Below are 19,104 nucleotides of genomic sequence, written 5' to 3'. Positions count from 1 at the left end.
CTTAGTCAGCTCTAACAACACTTGTCTAAATGATTACAGTCAGCATTTGGCATCTACTTTATTATATCATATCACGACCACATTTGATTTGCATGCTGTGACCACATCTCTCTCATTGGTCACCAAAATCTAATCATTTGTGTGCACTTCAGAGGAACCATGCTAAATTTCATCATAATTTGATTTTTTCAGGGTGCTTCAATTTTCTTTGCAAAAGAGTGTATGCATCAGGCATTCTTTCAGAGATAGTTTACCAATTTTTTGTGATGTATGTAAATTTTATGATTCAAGTCCAACGACTGTACCAAGAATGTGGAATGGAAAACAAATTTCACATGAATTTTTCAATCTAAATGAAAATGTATTGTAGAGTTGACAAAAGTAAAAAAAAACTTTGATACATCCCAAACTCATTAACCATTTCTTAAAGAATTCAGAGATTACCCATGAAATTATTGTTAATATAGTACAGAGGTGCTAATCCAGCAATACTCAACATTTTTTCCTTGGGCCATGTATGTTTGCAACATTATGCTGAATGGAACATAGCACAGTTATACAACATAATATAATAATTAAAAAATAAAACTCAAAATCTAAATGTTGCCAAGTGTTCATTTAAAAATTAGTGTGATATTTAATGTTGGGATAAACTTTAGACTATTTTAGACAAATCAGGTTTTATACTTGCTAACATGCAACTCCCAATATGTCATCAAATTGAGAATCAGTAAACTAATTTCTATATATGCTCTTTGCATACTTCATTTTAGAAGAGGATGATTCCCAAAGATACATTGATTAAAACAAGGTGAAAATCAGGAGAGCATATTTTTGTACTGTCTTCCATTGTCAGGGACTCTGCATATTCTTTCCTTCCCTCTTTTCTTTAAAAATATCTTCCAAATTCTTATCTTTTTCAGCTCAATGAATTTGTTGAATAGCTTTGCATAATCATATCCAAATGCAGCCAATTGTGTAACCAGTTTCTCGAAACAACAGACAATTCTTAACATTTCTTAAATCTTGAAATCTGCTCTTGCATTCCTTGGATAAGGAATCCAAATAATTTAACACGATCTTATAGTTTTCTGGAGAAGTGTCCATACCATCTCAAAATTTTTGTGATAAATAAATCATAATTTTCCAACTGACTTTGTATTTCCTTGTAATAAATGCTTAGTTTCTCTTCAAAAGCAAATACTTTATTTGCCACTCATAAAATAATTTTATTTTCACTCTGTAAACTGCAATTGAGATCACTAAGTTTTTTGTGATGTTGCACAGAAAGACTACAATACATCACCATCAATCATTTTCAATTTTGCTGTAAACTTTATTGTGTTGTTTAAAAATAAAATAATTTCTTGTAGTAAAGAAAAATTTGACTTCAAACTTTTCCTCTCATTTACTACTACTGTATGATGATACAGTAGTAGTAAATGAATGCCACTATAATTGCTGTTCATATCTTCAAACAGAATTTTGAATTTTCTGTGGTTCAGTTTTCATGATCTGATATAATTCACTAAATTATGATCATTTTCATCATGGCGTATACTTTGATCATGGAAATATATGCTGCCAAGTTTTCTTGGTAAGTATTGCCTTTTGTTACTGTATTTCTTTTTTGATAGGAAAACAAATCCTCCAGATCCAGTCATTGAAGAACATTCATCAGTATACACACAACTAATTTTTTGTTTTTTGTTATTATTATTCTCAAAAAAAGTACTATTATCATCAAGACAATCTGTGCCTCTGGTTTGAATCTTCATAGAAAAAACTTTAAAAAAAATCTACAAGAATTAAATTCTGTTCAGTACTTTAACAAAAATGGAGCATTGTAATCTTGCTGAAATGTTGACACTGGAATTAAAACCCAAACTAAAATATTTACAATTTTTCATATCTATCATGTGATGAGAAATGTGTTTTGCAATATCTTCAATAAGTCTAATGCAGGCAGAATCAGAAAGCTGCATTTTTTTAATTTGCATTATTATTTGATTTTTATTGTTAAAATTATCAAACACTGAAAACATCAATGAAACATTCCATCACTGCTTCTGTGTCAGTAAATGGTTTCAGATGTTTATGATGTAACAAATTTCAGATGATGCTCATCACTGCTGCACTATATCATCACTGAAATAACACTTCATTGTTGTTGCAATGACTTCTTAAAGAGAGTTAATTTTCACATCTTATTAAAGACCCTCCAAAAAAGTGTCAGTAAATAATGTGTGTTTTATGGCATAATGACAAACAATGTTATACACAGTAAAACTTCTAACTCAAATATTTCTTTAACTCTAAGAAAATAAAGCACTTGATAGTTCTCAATGGAATAGCATAGGGATTTAAATGTCTCCAACTTGAATTTCCTTAACCCAAATTTTCTCCAAGTCAAAGGTTTACATGGTCCTCTGACACTGATTTAGGTTACTTTCAACTTTCCCAATTCACATTTTAATATTTATTCTAACCTAAGTGATCCTAGTTATTGGATATCCATGAAATTTTCAGACAGTTGTATCTAATGCCCAACACCAATTTGTAACATTCCAGTCCAAAATGAGAGGATGTCTCACTTTATCTCAATATGATGTACCTGAGAACTGTTCAATTCCATTAATTACATTGAACATTTTGCTGAAAGGCATTACACAGGCCATTTAAAACAAAAACTATCAAAAGATTCCTTATATGATGCAAGAGAGGTAAAAATATAAATCTATTCAGAATTGACATTTTTCACTCTATTGTTCTCTAACTCAAATTGTCTTTAAATCATCTAAGTTTTTTCTTACCATTTGGAGCTTTTTGAGTTAGCGAAATTTTACTGTATTTTTGATATTACATTTTTGCAACAAATCAAACAAGTTGCCTACCTGTTTATTTGACACAACAAAACATGCTTCTTCATGGTTGTCTCGAACCACTATTTTATTTGGATACCTTTCATTTGTATTTTTTGAAGATCCTGCATTGTGGGTAATCAAATTATTTTTGACACCCAATACAGTGTACAACAGTTACCACTTCGGTTTAGTGTGGTTGACAGTTGGTTATAAGAAATGAAACTGTACGCATTATTACATAACTAAAACAAACAGGTCGTGAGAGCATTGTGCTTGTTCATACCAGCCAGTTGAAAGTTGTCCGTGTCTCAAGGTTTTAAACTTTTGCCAATTGCAAGTAGTTTTAAAAAAGTACTTAATGAGTGTAATGTTATGGGCAGCAAATAGAAACTTTGTGGGCTGTAGGTTCAGTATGGCCATGCTGAACTGTTTAGTCTTAGAAAAGAAAGTATTTTTTCCAATAACTGTTCATTTTGATATATTTAAACAGCTTAACATTTATATGACTGTTCCATTCCTTAAATCTAATGATGTGAGTTTGTACCTTACAACATGGCACAATTGAACAATGTTTTATCAGCAGATATTATAGATGTCATCTGCATAAAATTTCTAAGTTAAACAGTTCTGTGGATTTTCTTGTTTAGCACTTGCAGCAGCACTGCCCTTCTCAACATATCTTCTTGAATTAAATGTCATGCTTATATTTTTACTGAGACAACTAAAACCTTGTTTTGAAATCTTTGTGGCACAGCTTTTCAGCTATCCATGTTTTTAGCATTAGACCACTGACAAATATATACAAACCAGTTAAAACTGAGTATCATTGAAGGCTTCTTTAATTATGTTCCCATTTTTGAAATGTTTCCTGTTATCATATAATGCCCATTCTACTTGCAGTTTATCTTGCAACTGTACTGTGTGTGGCAATTCAATTATCTCCACTAGACAGCAACAACTGATATTAGATGGCTGACTTTTGATTTCAAGTAAGGCAATTCTATGTTAGGATCAAATCACAGGCATCTTGGCAGTTGTTTGAAATTAATTTTGTAAAATTTCAAAAGTTTGAAGTATACTGACTACATCTGCTCATTACTGAATAAGTCTGAATGTCATACATCTGTAGCAATCATAAGCATGTCATCACTTCAACCAAAGTCACTATACTGCTTGAAAATGCATATGTTCATTAATGAATTACTCAATGACAATTTATTGACTAATGGATCCATACCAGATATAACGAATATGCCATCATTAAATGGCATAGTATCTGAAACAACAAATTCTGATTACTTTCTTGATTTGGTTTTTGATTTTAAAATTTGTCCTGAACAAGTGGCTACCTTGATTAAGCAGAATATATTCTATGTGCAAAACAAATATAAATCATCATTTGACTTAATCTGCAAATAAATGCAGACTGTAGTGTTAATAACTGGAATTTATTACTGGAATTTATAACTGGAACTTTTTGATTTGATACATATTTCTAAAAATGTTGGTAGAACTAGATACAAAAACAAATCTTTCATGAATGTCTATTTGCTTATAGATGAATTTATAAATTTATCTATATCATTAATATATTGTGCACCATTAAGTATTTATTGAGAGAATTAATGAAGGAAAAAATAGAATTTAATAGCTAACAAAGAATATGTATCATTTCAGTAAAATTGTATGCTACAGAAACAAAAATGGTGTAAAAATATTGAGAGATGAAATCATCAGATTGTTATATGAAGACAAAAAATCTAGTAACATCTCATTAAATCATATAAAAATATTTACACATACAAGTAAATAAACCAGAAGAGAGAAACAAAATTATACACACTTCACAAAAACATGCAAATAAGATATACAAAAATTGTTTAAAATATACAATTTGTTGATAGAATCATGAAATTCTAAACTGTAATCTGTATGATTACAATTGGGAAAATTTTTTACAACAGAACTTCCATACACATCACATCCAAAATTACAAATTTTTCCCCATTAAAGAATGTGAAGATATTTTCTGTTTATTACCAACAAAATGCAGTCACTAAATTTCAATTACAAAGTATAGAGAAAGAAAAGCTTAAAGTTTCATTCTGCAAAACTCAATTTTCTTTCTCTGCACTAAAGCTACTTTTGTATCTTCTAAGTTGGAAGAAATAAAAGTTTTGTATGTCATTTTAAGAAATAAGAAATTAAATCTCAATCAAAATATGATTAATTAAAGTCTGATATAATGTTTCATCATTACAAAAAGAAATGCCTTTTTTAAGTGGATATTTTATATTTTTGATTCTTTTTGTCTGAATTACTTTTTGCATGAGTTATGACAATTCAGGTTTTATATATATATATATATCCTTTGTAATTTGTCTTTGGTGAATTAAAAGTGGATTTTTCCAAAGATATATGAATAATTACTTTATTGACTATAAATACAGAGTCTTTTTCACAAAATTCCTGAACTCTCATTCCCTGTTAATGCTTTCATTTTTTTCATTTGTCATTTATTTGAAATGAAATAACCCAATTAACACAATCTTTTGATTTCCAAATTTAAATCTGTTTAAATTATCTTTTTCTCTATCATTTCTAAAAAATTTCAAATTTGTTCTTTATTATGAAACAGATAAAAACTTAAAATTAATTACCTCAAAAATCCTATCTATATAGTATTGGAGCTTTTGTTAAACACTGTATATCATATTATAATAAAAAGAATTTTTAGGAAGAAAATACTTTAAAAAACAATTGCATTAAAATAAATTTTATATGGAAATTAAGTAACTTTTACATTTGTAAGAAAATAATTTGATTTTATATACAAAAAATTTGGATGTAGCATTAAATTATAATAATCAATACAAAATTACTTTATGGAGTGTATTTTGTATAATTTAATGAAACACTTAAGTCTAAATAATCTTAATTTATTCCCTCAGTGTACTGCCACCTTATAATTTACAAAATATGCATTTACTGAAGTATTTTAATTAACAATTATCCCTAGTTGTTTCAATTCTCACATCTGGACTATCAAAAGAAATGTACATTGTTAAGATACATTTGAAAACATTCTGCATACCCAAATGGACTTTAACATCTTGCCATAGTAATAATTTAATATTTTAATGAAAAACAAAAACCAATATTCAGAAGACATTAATCTTTATATAGATAAAATGCTGCCAAGTATTCCATAAAACTGAAATTTTTTACATTAATTACTATTTTATGCATTTTGCATAAAGTTATGTTATCCTTATCAAGAGAATGGTGTTTCTAGCATACAAAAGATTGGACCAAAAAAAAATCCAATACCATATAAAATGATTCTATTGTACACAACATATTTCTTTTTGGGATAGAGATTTTTTTAAACAATTGTTATAGAAAATTGTTTAATGTGAGATTAAACAATTTTCTATAAAAAAAAATTCTGCAAATGAGATTTAAATTTAGAAATCTTAACTGGAGATTGTATTATATATTTCATCTCAAATATTTCACGTAAAAAAATGAAACGATCTGAAGCATTGTGAGAGGAGAGAGAAAAAGCAAGGACATGGGAACTCTTGTGAAATACCCTGTATATACAAATATTTTATGAACCAGTGCAGCATAATCTGCAATTTTTTTTAAATAAAAAAAAAGGAAATACTATAATATAGCAATCATGCATACATTATAATTAAAATGGAATTTCATACTTATTGATAAAAGAAACTCTTTTTAAACATTTACCTGTTGCTATGATATAGAATTGGGCCATGCAAGAGGCACCAGAGTTCGACACCACAAGAACTGGGATACGCCAAATATGGAAAGGAAGCCAAGGTGACTGGAACCCAGACCAACTACTGGTTATATACGTGGGAAGGCGGCCCTGATATCCAGCTTCCACTCGAACTCGACACATTTAAGGGGGGTTTGGCAGGTTCCTTTCAGCCACCGGAATTCATGATGGTGGACGGTCATGTCTGTAGGCTCAAGAAAGGTGGCAATAATTCAACCTGATACCTGCCAGTTTGGTATCTGCAACACCTTGCGCGACCTTGCCCTCAAACTTATGGGTGTTTGGTACTTTTCATTTCGAAGCCTGATTTTTCATAATGTAGGAGTCACTGGGTAAGCCAACCACTCAACGACCCACAGTGAAACGCACAAACCTCAACGGATGGACGGTGCGTTCTACACGTTAGGATCTTGTATGAAAGAAACATTACATTGTTTTAGATCGAAAGAGAATTTTTCTTCTAAAGCTAATACTACTAAATATGGCTTACCCATAGAGCTTTGCTGAAATGCTCTAGAGCATAAGTATCTTATGCAGCCATATATTTAAATAAACATGGGCATGATTTAATATGATTAAATAACAGTTCATTATATAAAATTACAAGCCGTATAAGTGAACTGTTTTTAAATTTATGGATCATTAAGACATAGTTATAGACAGATAAACTCAAGAATTTCAATGTTTTATACAAATATTTTAAAAAAATTTTAAAACACGACAACCAAATTATGTATCACTCATTCACAATTAAACCCTTCATTACTTGAATAAAAAATATTTAAAAACTCATTTATGAAGTACTGAAGGGGTTAATATAATATTAAACCATACCCACTTTTTCTTCCGATTCATTTGCAGTCTCCCAAAATTTCCCATATTTCTTAATATTAAAAATTAAAAAATTTATTTTTAGATTAAATCCTATAGGATGAGTAATTTTGATTTCAAAAGATGTTTTAATAGCTAATAAAAGTGATTTTAAATGACAAAAATATCTGGGCATTTAATTCATATCAGCAGTTTAAAAAAAATTTAACTTTGTTTGGAAAAATTATAAAAATTCTCTTATCAATATAAATAAAACCTCTTTATTCTTTTTTTATAATGTAATACTACTTACTTGCCAGCTCACTCTGCTACTAAGGTTTTCTACTATTAGACGATAATCTGTTCTTGTAGGTGGTCCATATCGACTGAAATATATTTTCATTTATGTAATTTTACTTTAATATAGGATGTATCTTAAATATATTATAAGTGTATATATCAAATAATGCAACAACAATATAAAGATCTGAAATCTTGTTTGTGTGAAAAAAAAAATCAATGTAATTTTTATTTAAGAGTGTAAACTATCAGATATGATGGCTTATAAAGCTGGCTTTGCTTTTTCTCTTCAAAACTAGGAGTCAACTCAGGTAGACCTTTATCACAGTAAACAAGTAGAATTGCACTCTTACCAGCCACTATGCACACTTACCATAACTCCTACAGATCAATGTAAATAATTCCAAGTAAAAGTTGTGTTTGGTGAACTTATTTAACAAAGATAAATAAAAATTCAGTATAAGTGTACAGGACACCATTTCCAACAGCTGACATCAACCATGCATCACTGATGCAAATGACAGTAAGAGCATACTATAGCCTACCATAGCATTCTACTATCAATACGTAATGGTGCTATCATGGTAACAGGCTTTATGAATGTTTCTAATATAAAATAGGGAATATAAAAATTAGGATTTTTGCTCTGTTGTGTGTCTTTACATAATAAAAAATGATCATTAAAAATAAATGACTATATTAAAATAAAAATATCTAAATTATTTAATTGTAAATACTTAACATATACTAAGATTTGTATATGACAACCATTTCAAGAATTTAACAAAAAATTTATGATATATCAATTTACCAAAATTGAGCAATTCTCATTTGTGCTACTGAAGGTGGAAATCTAACATAGAATAGAAAAATTGCTGAAGAATGATTTATAGAAATTACCTATCCCTTCCTGTGCGCCTTCTTTGTGGAGGACCTCTTCTTCCTCTATTTCTGTTTCCCCAAAGATCATTTCCACGAGGTGGACCACGTGCATGTTCCACAGTGACTCTGATGAAAAAAATTCAGTTTCATATGTAACAAAATTTTGTAGGAAATTAATCATTTAGATATATATTATTAAAATTATAAATGATTGTTTAAATGAATCTGTTTTTGTGAATATGACAATCTAGTTAGCTTATTTTAGTATGTATATCAATAGTGACTCTCGATTGAATATTTTAAGCTACTCAAAAAGTATAACAAAGTGAACCCACCTGACAGACATGTCATTTCTACTCTATGTCCCATTGCCTGGGACTGTAAGGATTGCTTCATATTAGGTAATAAGCATGCTTGAAAATTTAGAACAAACAGTTAAAAAAAAAAGCTAATGATTCTTACAAAAAATTGTTTCAAATTACAAATATGAAGTATCATAAGGATGGCATTACTGGTTAATTGGATTACCAGCAAATAGTCAAATTTAGAAAACCAGCACAATCCTAACATTTTTCACAACTAATTAGTCAAACTGCTAAAGAATTTTTCCTGGCACTGAGTGAATGTATATTACATCAACATTTCCCAAAGTGAGCTCCATGGAGCACTAAGATTCTGCAATTGAAATTCTAAGGCACATCTTTTAAAACATTTTTAAAGCTAATAAATAAAATAAACAAAATGCATTTGATAGCTATTTTTAAGTGACCAGTTATTTGAACCAGCAGTACACACACCTCAACAGAAAGGGTGCGTTCTTTTATTCCTCCGCGTAACTCCGCGCAAGCAACATCCATTTAAAAATTCCTGCAAAACGCGTTCCTAAATTCTGGTGGGAGTGCGCGCCGTTGAACGGCAAAAACCGTTTGTACGTAAACTACGGCCGTTTGTAGCCGTAGTTTACGGTGGAAAGCAAAATGGCGTCCTCCATGGCTCAGATAGTTTCGTTTTGGGGTCCATTACGTGGTTTTATGAATGAAAATTTAGAAGTTGTGAAAGCGCAAGTTAGTGCACGCTGTGATGAAAGTGTCTTTTCGAATGGTAGTCTGCATTCTAATTTTTTTCGTGGCTATTTTGAACGCTCTTTCAACAAATAATCCATTTTATGGTTAAATTTTACAATCGGGACCCTTCTTTTGCCTTTAAAAGCTCATATTTTAGAATTATAGATTCCTCCATCACCACACTATCGATAGTGCGGGTGCCACCATCTTTCTTTCTTTCACCGTCTTTCCTAAATGCCTACAAACAGCAGCGCACTCCCGTAGTAGGGGCGATGCGGAACGACCGCTGTTAAAGAACACACCTGAACACTGTCAACTGGACAACAAAATACATTTTTTATTCTTTTCTTTATTAAAATTGCCATTTTTTTCTATTGATCTAATATACTGTAAATTTAAAATAATTTAAAATACTATTAAATAATTTTAACTCATTTCTTAAAAAGTATTATTTAATGAGTTGAGAATGATTTTGTAATTAGCAAACATATTTATACATATTATTTATTTTTACAAGTAAATAGAAAAGTCCCAAAGGACAATTGATACGTCCACAAAATTAACAAATACACAAAAAACAAGGACAATAATTACATAAAATTAAAAATACATTACATTCTACATTAAATACAATATACATTAAACAAAAAAGTATGAAAGTTCTTCAAAAGAATTTGTTTTGGAAGAACTGCTTTTCTTTTATGTTAATCACTTATGTCTTACAATAATTAACAATGCTTACAATGTGTTGTTCTAAAGCATTTCCTAAGTTGGAAATACCTCATAACCCATAAGTCTTAACCATATTTATATTTACATATATTTTACCAATATTTACAAAAAAACCTGCCAAATTATATGTTTGGTAAATGTGTAAAAATGTTTAAGTGTCTGTTGCCCAATTGACTATCGCCCAGCTGTCATGTATCCACCTCAACATACATAAGAGCAAATGGCAACTACTAACATTCCTACATCTGACATTTTACCAATTGTACAAATTTATAGCAAAAAAATGCTGAGTTGTGAGGGGCCTGAGGAAGAAAAAAAATTTCCTTGCTTGAGGGTTCCAGTTTACTGAGAAGTTTGGGAAATGCTGTATTATAGCACTATGCTGGACAGTTTGGCAATTTGTTTCTTTACCCATAATAACTAGTGCAAAATAGCAATTTTAACTAACAACATTTTAGTTGAAAAATGAAAGATATTTATCTGAATGCAAGTGCTCACAATGGCAGCTTTTTCATCACAGCAACTAAGAAAATTACAGTATGCTCTATTTTTCAGGCAATGTAACTTGCTTTTCAGAATAGAATGAAAGGAATTCAATTAGACAAACTAATGATTGTTTAGTTACCATTCCAAATATAAATTAGCAACTAAACAATCATTAATGTACTAATTTTCACATTTGGAGTCAGAATAAACTGGTAATAGTTTTTTAAATTTATTCTTTTACCAGTTATAATAAAAAAGTTGGTAAATTTGCAATCCTTAGTGTCTCATAAGGCAATGACAGAAATTTATTTCTACCCAACTAATATTTTAATACATTTAAACAATTTTAATTTGTCTATTTCTTGTCCTTCTATACGTCACACAGAAATAAATTTTTAAAAAACATACCGTTCTCCTAACAAGTCTTTTCCATTAAGTTCATAAACTGCATCATCAGCATCTCTATAATCATCAAATTCCTAAAAGCACAAAACAATTCCATTAATTTTAAGTTTCAAAAATTAAAAAATTTATTTAAATAACATGTACCACAAAACCAAATCCATTTTTGATAAGTATCTCTCTTATTCGTCCATAACCTTTGAAAAACTTCTCTAAATCTCTTTCTCGGATATCATAACTGAGACGTCCTATATAAACTCTAGTTCCCATGGTGACTGAAATATTAATTTGTAAAATTATTAATTTCAATATGTAAAGCATTGTATTAGAAAAATTTTATTTTATACAATGGTAAAAATTGTGCATTTATTGAAACTGCAAAAATTTCACACACAAAAAAAAGATCAAAACAACCAAGGTGTGACCACTCACATCAAACACATGCATCCTTAAAAAAAGCAAATATTGAAAGCAGATTAAAAGTAGTCTTGCAACCAAAAAGTTGTTTAAAAAGGTAATTTTAAAGGGGGATACAGGTTATATACCAATTTTAAGTTTCACTCATGGAAGTCATGCCTATGGAGCAATGGCTGTTTCCACAGATACTGAGTATACAATTCGGACATTCCTACTTTCAGCATTGCATTAAGCGCTTCACAAAATATCTTCCTAAATTTGAGCTGAGCAGGTGCTGAGAAGTCAGTGGAAATTAGTTTGAGAGTATTTTTAAAGCATCTGGAGAGGCTGCTTTTTCTGCTTAACCTGTCAGCAGCTGTGTATCTCGATAATCCAAAACAACACCACTGTCGCGTAGACATTTTGCGGTTTTTAAAGTGGTTTTTCAATTTGCGATATCTCGCTTAAAAATTGTTGTAGATATGATCTGTTTTCGGTTTTCTATCACGTACATATTACACTTTACGATTGTTAACTTCAAAATATTATGAATGTTTAAAAAAAGTAATAAAATTTAAGATTTTAAAATATTTAAAAAAAATTTTTTTATAAATATTCCATTAATTTGTTATATACATTACTTAGATATGTCTATTTTCTGTCAAATAAAAGAAACTGTAGCTTTCTAAATCAACGTAGAGAAATAATACGGCCTATAGATTATAACGCCGATCGGGGGTGGTGGTGGCCTTTCTAAATCTAGGTCAATACACTTTTATTGTTGATGATGTGTATTTGATTCTATTTATACATTATATACACTATTGTACTAATAGTAGACTATAATAAGCGATTATTATATTAACGACTATACATGTATTTCTTATGTATTATGGAAGTATTACCGGAAGTACTTTGTTTTTTGAAAGATTTATGGCTGGATGGTTTAAAAAACATGCTTATTTGTTAAATAGGATAAATATACATAAAAATTTATTAAATTCAAGCTAAATATAGAGAAGAATAATGATTTATAATTGTTTGTTTACATTTGTAGCTGACATTGTAGCTCCAAGTTGGTATAACTTTTTCCAAGAAAGTTCCCACCCCACAAACCCAAGTCGATGCTTATTGGTTAAAGGATAGTCATTTAGCTATAATATACCAATTAGAGCCCAACAGGCATGCTAACTGGGATTTTATTGTCAAATGAACAAAAGAAGAGTCTCCCATAGACTTAACATGGAAAGTAGTAGTTTTGTTAGTAAATTTAAAAATATGGGGTTGTAACAAATAACTTATTCGTTGAAACAGACAGTCTTTGTAGGTAAAAGCCAATCAGTGCTTAAATCGCCACCAAGTAGTTAATTACAAAACAAAATTGACACTTACTCCAACTGGAGTACTACACAACAGTTTAACGAAAACTGGTTACTCCAATGGGAGTACCACACAAACAACTGGTTAAGCAATAATCACATGACCAAGCATAAGTTTTTTTTTTATATAGAGAATAACTTAAAAGCTGATACTAACAGTGGTAAATCATCTTCACTTTTCTTCTTTATTGTCAGGAAATTGCAAAAAGGAACTTATTTTTTGGTGCAATAAAATACTCGAGCATTACAAAACCTGATGATGAAGAGTTGACAGTCCTTTAAGTGCTGTCAATTCATCATTTAAAACTGTTTCTAATTACTCACACTGCTGTATAAGTACTTTCTAGCTTCCTCTAATACAGTACTGAAAATAGGAATGTCTTGAATGGATTAGGTTATATAAAGGTTTTAGTTTCATTATAGAAATTTCCTGCAAAGTATACACCACTGCAGGTTAGGTGCATTAAAAGACAATAGTAAAACATAAAACCTACTAATAACTCATTGAAAAATATCTTCATTACAATAAATAATATAAATAATAGAATAAATAATTGCTTATTGCCTTTACACAAAAGGTAAACTTCATTCCTTTGTTGTTAGATCCAGATATGTTTGATTGGTTAGTGAAATATGGAAATGTAACAATACTAAACATAGGCAATCTTCCTCCCAGGACGACTTTCTATGGAAAACTAGCCTCTATTTAGATGTTAAACATGTGAATAAAATGAGACCTGTACCAATGACACTGTACCAATGGACATGTTCAGTCCATTGGTACAGTGCAAACTCAGAACCAACCACCAGTATTCAGTGATAGTATCCATTCAGCCACTAACGGGCTCCGAATCATTTTTAGTAGAGGCAGTTGAATACAGAAGGTTGATTGTGTTCCACAATGCCGATTTGATTACTACCCATAGTTCCAGTTGTAGAAGTAGAATAAAAGCAACTGGCCCATGTGCTGCTGTATATTCTGAGTTTTACTTTTGATAAGTAAGGTTTATCTATTGCAAATATGCCACCTAAAATTTCAGGTTATGGGCAGGTTATGTAACTGCACTTTCCAATGCAAAATATCCGCAAACTCAAATTATTAAAATGTGCAAAAATCATGGTTTTAATGTTTCACGATATGGGATACAGTCAGTTCTCAAAAGAAATGATTCGCAAGAGCCAGGACCATCGTCAAGTGTTTCAATTCAGCCCAGAAAAAGGAACGCCCCAAGCTGCACATCGGAGGTGATAGCAAAAGTGCAACGACTGATTAGTGGTTCAAATCCAAAAACCCAATGAAGTATTGCCCAGAGTGTCGAATAACCCAGTCCACAGTTCATGCCATCATTCACAAGAATTTGAAACTGGAGAAATGCCATAAAGGTTGAGTTCACAAGCTGCCGTCTCATCACTTCCAAGAACAAAAGACCAACTGCCAAAAACTGTATGAAAAGTATCTTTTGGTAAACAAGTGGCAGTTTGTAGTCACGCTAGATGAAGCATGGGTGTAGTGGATGGAATTGCCCAGGCAAGCGATTCCCACTCTGTAAGATAACGGAAACTTTCGTAATTCAAAATCATAGCCGTTACAGAAGAACCGTTAGAGAAGATCCGTTGTGGTTTGAATCGATGATCGGCTGTCGGAAAATGTCCATTGGCCAGACTTTATGAAGACATCGAAGCTGATTGGCGGAGAATTTGAATGTCGGCTACTATATAAGAAGCAGTTTTCGGCGGGAAAAGGATCTCTCCTTGGGACCTTGCTGAAACCTGGTGTAAGTGGACTCCCGTTGGACTATCACAAACTTTTTCCTGACTCAGAGGTGTTGAGAGTACTAAGTCTGTTAGCGGAGGTCGTAAGGTGTCCTTCCAACGAACTTGTACAGAACATAGTCGGTTGTAACTTAGTGTATTGTGGATACCTAGTTGTAAACGTTATTTTGTATTTATTTTGTATGTTTGTTTCATCGATATAAACATGTTTTGTCAACCCAACTGGTTATTCTGAACATTACTATGGGTGTACATGGACAATTGTAACAAATCACAAGCAATTTACTACAAACCATCAGATGGGAGACCATACCAAAAATGGTTCAAGGAATGTCGTGAAAGTTTTCAGTCAGGCTTTATGATCATTGCGGGTTATTGTTATCGTGGTAAACTAAATATCAGAAAAGTTGAAAAAAACATTAAAATTAATCCGATGTACTACCAGACTAACACTCTGGAACCTCTATACTGTGAAGAGATCCCTGCTTTGTACGGAAATGACCAAACAAATGTATTGGTGGATCAAGACAAAGCTTCCAGTCATACCTCCAAATCGACCCAAGATATTGGAACAGGAAACGGGAATCTATACCATTCCTTTCAATGACATTCTTGTCGTCCCCAACGTCCCAAACCCAACCCACCCAAAGTGACTCCAATAGAGAGGTTTCAAGGTCGCATGTCACGTGATAAAACACACGTTTGCTCCGCCCATTCGCCATTTTTGTGGTAGTTTTCGCTCGCTTAGCTTGCACATGGTCTGTTATTCGACGTCTTTTTTTAGTTTAAACATACAAAAATACTGCAGTTCTATTATCATGGATTAAGTTAAAAAAGATTCTTTTCTTGCGGGTTATTCTAGCAGCCTAACAGGACGAGATGCAGCTCTATACGAAGAGAAAATTTCGTTATGTCAAGACGATCCATACGAAGCCAGTTTATCAGACTTCGTCGTAGATCAAGAGTTGTGGCCGAAAGTAGAATTTGGTGACATTATAAACTATTTGGTTTTGACAACAAATTTCTACACCCTGTCACATATGAAAGCTTATAAATCTTTAGAGGCCCATAACTATTTAACAAGTGGCTGGGTTTCTCCTGATATAAAAGTAAAAGTAATGAATAACAGCGAAGTAATATTGCTTGGAAAGATGTTTTCTTTTGTTTGTTTAAACTCGTGTTTTTACATATTTCTTAACTAAGAATTTTTGTCTGAAAGTAAAAATCTATTTAAAAACAGCTGTGGAAATTTTTTAATTCAAATTGTTCAGTACCTTTATTTTCTAGTTGAAACTAGCATATAATAAGCCTACTTGCTTTTAGTTTTAACGTGTAATGTTTATAAGTTTGCACTAGCTAAAGCCTGAAATTACATTAGTTATTCGTTTATAAATGCACTATACCTAACTAAATTAATATAAGCAAATCAGTAAACTCTTTTAGGTTTTAAAATATAACTTAGTGTTCATTAACGTAAATATTGAAATGAAATGTTTCTGACAAACTCTTGTATTGATATTCACTTTATTCGTAACGAAATTTTTCCGGTTAATTTTCGAGAGCCATGCAGTTTGCCTTCGTCGTGAAAGCTCCTCAGTTTGGGATCCTTGATGACAAATAATGCCAGGAATTTTAAAAAATAACGTTCCTTTGTTCTTGAGTGAACTAGCATTACACCCAATTACACAACAAAACACCATAGTGATATTCGCGACGAAAAAAAACAACACAAGAACTCCAGGTAAAGCGCACGTGAACACACACAAAACGTAAACAAGTCACAGTCACAAAGATGGCGCTGGACAATTGTGCATGCTCATGACGTCAATAGTGATGTCGACATGAAACCTCTCTATAGACTACTGTGCATTTGGTCTATTAAAACAAGTTCTGGGAAGCCATTGTCCATAAACAATGGCAGGCTTATGGAAAGCCTGTAAGGAGGAATGGGACCGTTTGGACATGAATGTTCTTCAAAGAAGTCTTCTACATTAGAAACTTCAATGTAGGGCTATAGTTTCATAACATGACCATCAGATCAAGCATAATCAAAACTGGCGCCATGGCATTTAGGTTACTTTATAGGCCTCTTAATTTGGCATTATGTAACACGATCAACCCTCTGTATAACTGACTGCTGTCTCTAATTCAACAAATGTTTCAGCGTGCACCAGACCTGTTTTGTTGTTCTTGCTTTCATCCTCTTCTTCACTTTCATTTTCAACAGAGACTAGTTTCACTCAAAAGCCTCACAATCTCATTAGTTAAGACTTGAAAACTACCATTAATATCTGTATCATTCACCAGTCATTCATATGAATCTTCATCACAATCTTCAATCCAGGAATCAATTAAAATAAGTTTGTAAATTCACTGATCTTTTACTTCAAGCAGTTTCTGGTTGGTTGGTTTGAATTGGTTTTTGTGGCATAAAAGCTTAGGTAGGAAAGAATGCCAGGCCTAGCCAGTTATTAAGACCTAAAAGATCTGGCAACATATCTCATAATTCAGAGACACAGACTAAAACCTTTCACAGTGTTGTATACGATAGAGAACCAACTAATGTTTTCGGCCTCCACCATATACAACACTGTGAAAGGTTTTAGTCTGTCTCTCTGTGTTACACACTACAGTGTTATTAGAAGTCGTTTATCTCATAATTGTTCTGTTGTATGTTCTAGAGTTCTGTACAGAAGTTTACTGCCTTCAAATATGCCATTATAGGTTGGATTTGTTCATTATCGTCTAGTATATTACATCTTCAGACAGCAGATGCATCGTCCGTAATACAAATTAGAAACAGATTGCAGCCATTCATATTACTAATTCTAGTACAAATGGTTGCGAATTAAGTTAGCAAAGTTGGATTCTGGTGTGCATGCAAGTTTTTCTTTTTGAATATTTAGAAGTTAAAAATAAAAAGTGCCATAAACTCTCTTCAAAATAGACAAAAAACTAAACAGAAAATATTTTATTATAATATCACAATATACATAAATGGTGTGTAAAAAATTTCATTAATAGCTAAACAAAAATCCTAAATTTTGGATATAATAAAAATGAAGTACTTTACACTAAATTATTACAGGATCCATACAGGTAATTCCATCTGTGATTCCCTAATTTTCCCTGACCAATTATAACATTATTCCAACTTATTAATGCCTCATAATGGAAAGGTTCCTCTCTCCATTATGTAATTATTTGGCCAAGTCTATTTAAACCCATTTTGTACACAATTATATAAATTTTTTTTATTAAAATATCACTTTACTCAGTGACAAAAAATGAAAAACTTTGCATAAAATCAATTACATAATTAGCTACATCATATAAAAAAACTTCATGTTGTAAAATAAAATTTTTCTTGAAGTGAAGAGACGATAAATTCAAAATAATTTAAACAGAAAAAAAAAATGCTTATCGCATGCATTTTTGCACAGACCCATTCAAAATTGTTACATTTCTTCCCATCCTTCCCTGAAACTTATGGTGGGAGCAGTGGAGTTTTGGTGGGAAAGTGGGTGGTTGTCAATGGTGTTTTTGAAAACCTGATTTTAACTCTATGGTGATGTTTTGGTATACTTCCAAAATTCTGCAAGCCATCTGAAGATGAAAATTTGCAGTTAGAGAGAAAACATCACATATCATCGATACATCAAAATTGGCAGGATTATCATCTACATATACTGTACATTGCCAGTAGCGAAGAAGACAAATAAAAATACATAAATTGTACGAGGTCCGACATGCATTTCCGAATGTCCTGTACATATCATCATTAAGCCAACTGACAGTTCTTTGCCTCCCCCCACAGCATCAACTGACTGCAATGAGTTAACTAAATGTCATGCAGGTCAAAAAAAATTGGGGAGGATTGGGTACAAGACAATTGCAATTGTTTAAATACTGACAACAGAACCCATGTTTATATGGAATTTTTCCATCATGATGCATTTTCTTTTGATTTAAACAGGCATATTTAGTAGACATTTCCAAAACAATTTTTTTAGGGCAACCCACATATACAGTAGAATCTCATTTTGATGGATTGCTCGAGGTGCTAAAAATCCTTCATTGTACCAAAAATCCATTATATTGCAAACAATAATTTCCCACTCCTAGGAAAATATCCATTATTCAAAAAATTTTCTTTTTTTAACCCCCTACAAAAAGAAACACCTATACTTGATATTATTCAGTCTCTTGAG

At 31.4% G+C, this 19,104-nt stretch overlaps 1 protein-coding gene and 1 long non-coding RNA gene across 2 annotated transcripts in view; both read right to left on the bottom strand.

Annotated features, from left to right (window-relative positions):
• The window catches only part of LOC136990081 (serine-arginine protein 55-like), a 32,919-nt gene that overhangs the window by 4,356 nt on the left and 9,459 nt on the right, over positions 1–19,104 (bottom strand). The window contains exons 2-5 of the mRNA XM_067288432.1: positions 11,493–11,620; positions 11,352–11,422; positions 8,680–8,787; positions 7,793–7,865 (exon numbers count right to left, since the gene is read on the bottom strand). Of these exons, the coding sequence (XP_067144533.1) occupies positions 7,793–7,865; positions 8,680–8,787; positions 11,352–11,422; positions 11,493–11,615 (375 nt within the window). The 5' untranslated portion in view covers positions 11,616–11,620. The remainder of the gene's footprint in view (positions 1–7,792; positions 7,866–8,679; positions 8,788–11,351; positions 11,423–11,492; positions 11,621–19,104) is intronic.
• Positions 6,977–7,780, bottom strand: LOC136990082 (uncharacterized). The gene is made up of 2 exons (XR_010883001.1): positions 7,508–7,780; positions 6,977–7,434 (listed from the first exon to the last, which is right to left on the bottom strand). It is a non-coding gene; the product is annotated as an uncharacterized lncRNA (long non-coding RNA).

This window comes from Centruroides vittatus, unplaced genomic scaffold, assembly GCF_030686945.1.
Source record: "Centruroides vittatus isolate TY-2023 unplaced genomic scaffold, ASM3068694v2 scaffold_861, whole genome shotgun sequence".
NCBI classification, from domain to species: Eukaryota; Metazoa; Arthropoda; class Arachnida; order Scorpiones; family Buthidae; genus Centruroides; species Centruroides vittatus.
Note: the sequence above shows the minus strand (reverse complement) of the source record. Positions and strands in the feature narration are given on the sequence as shown.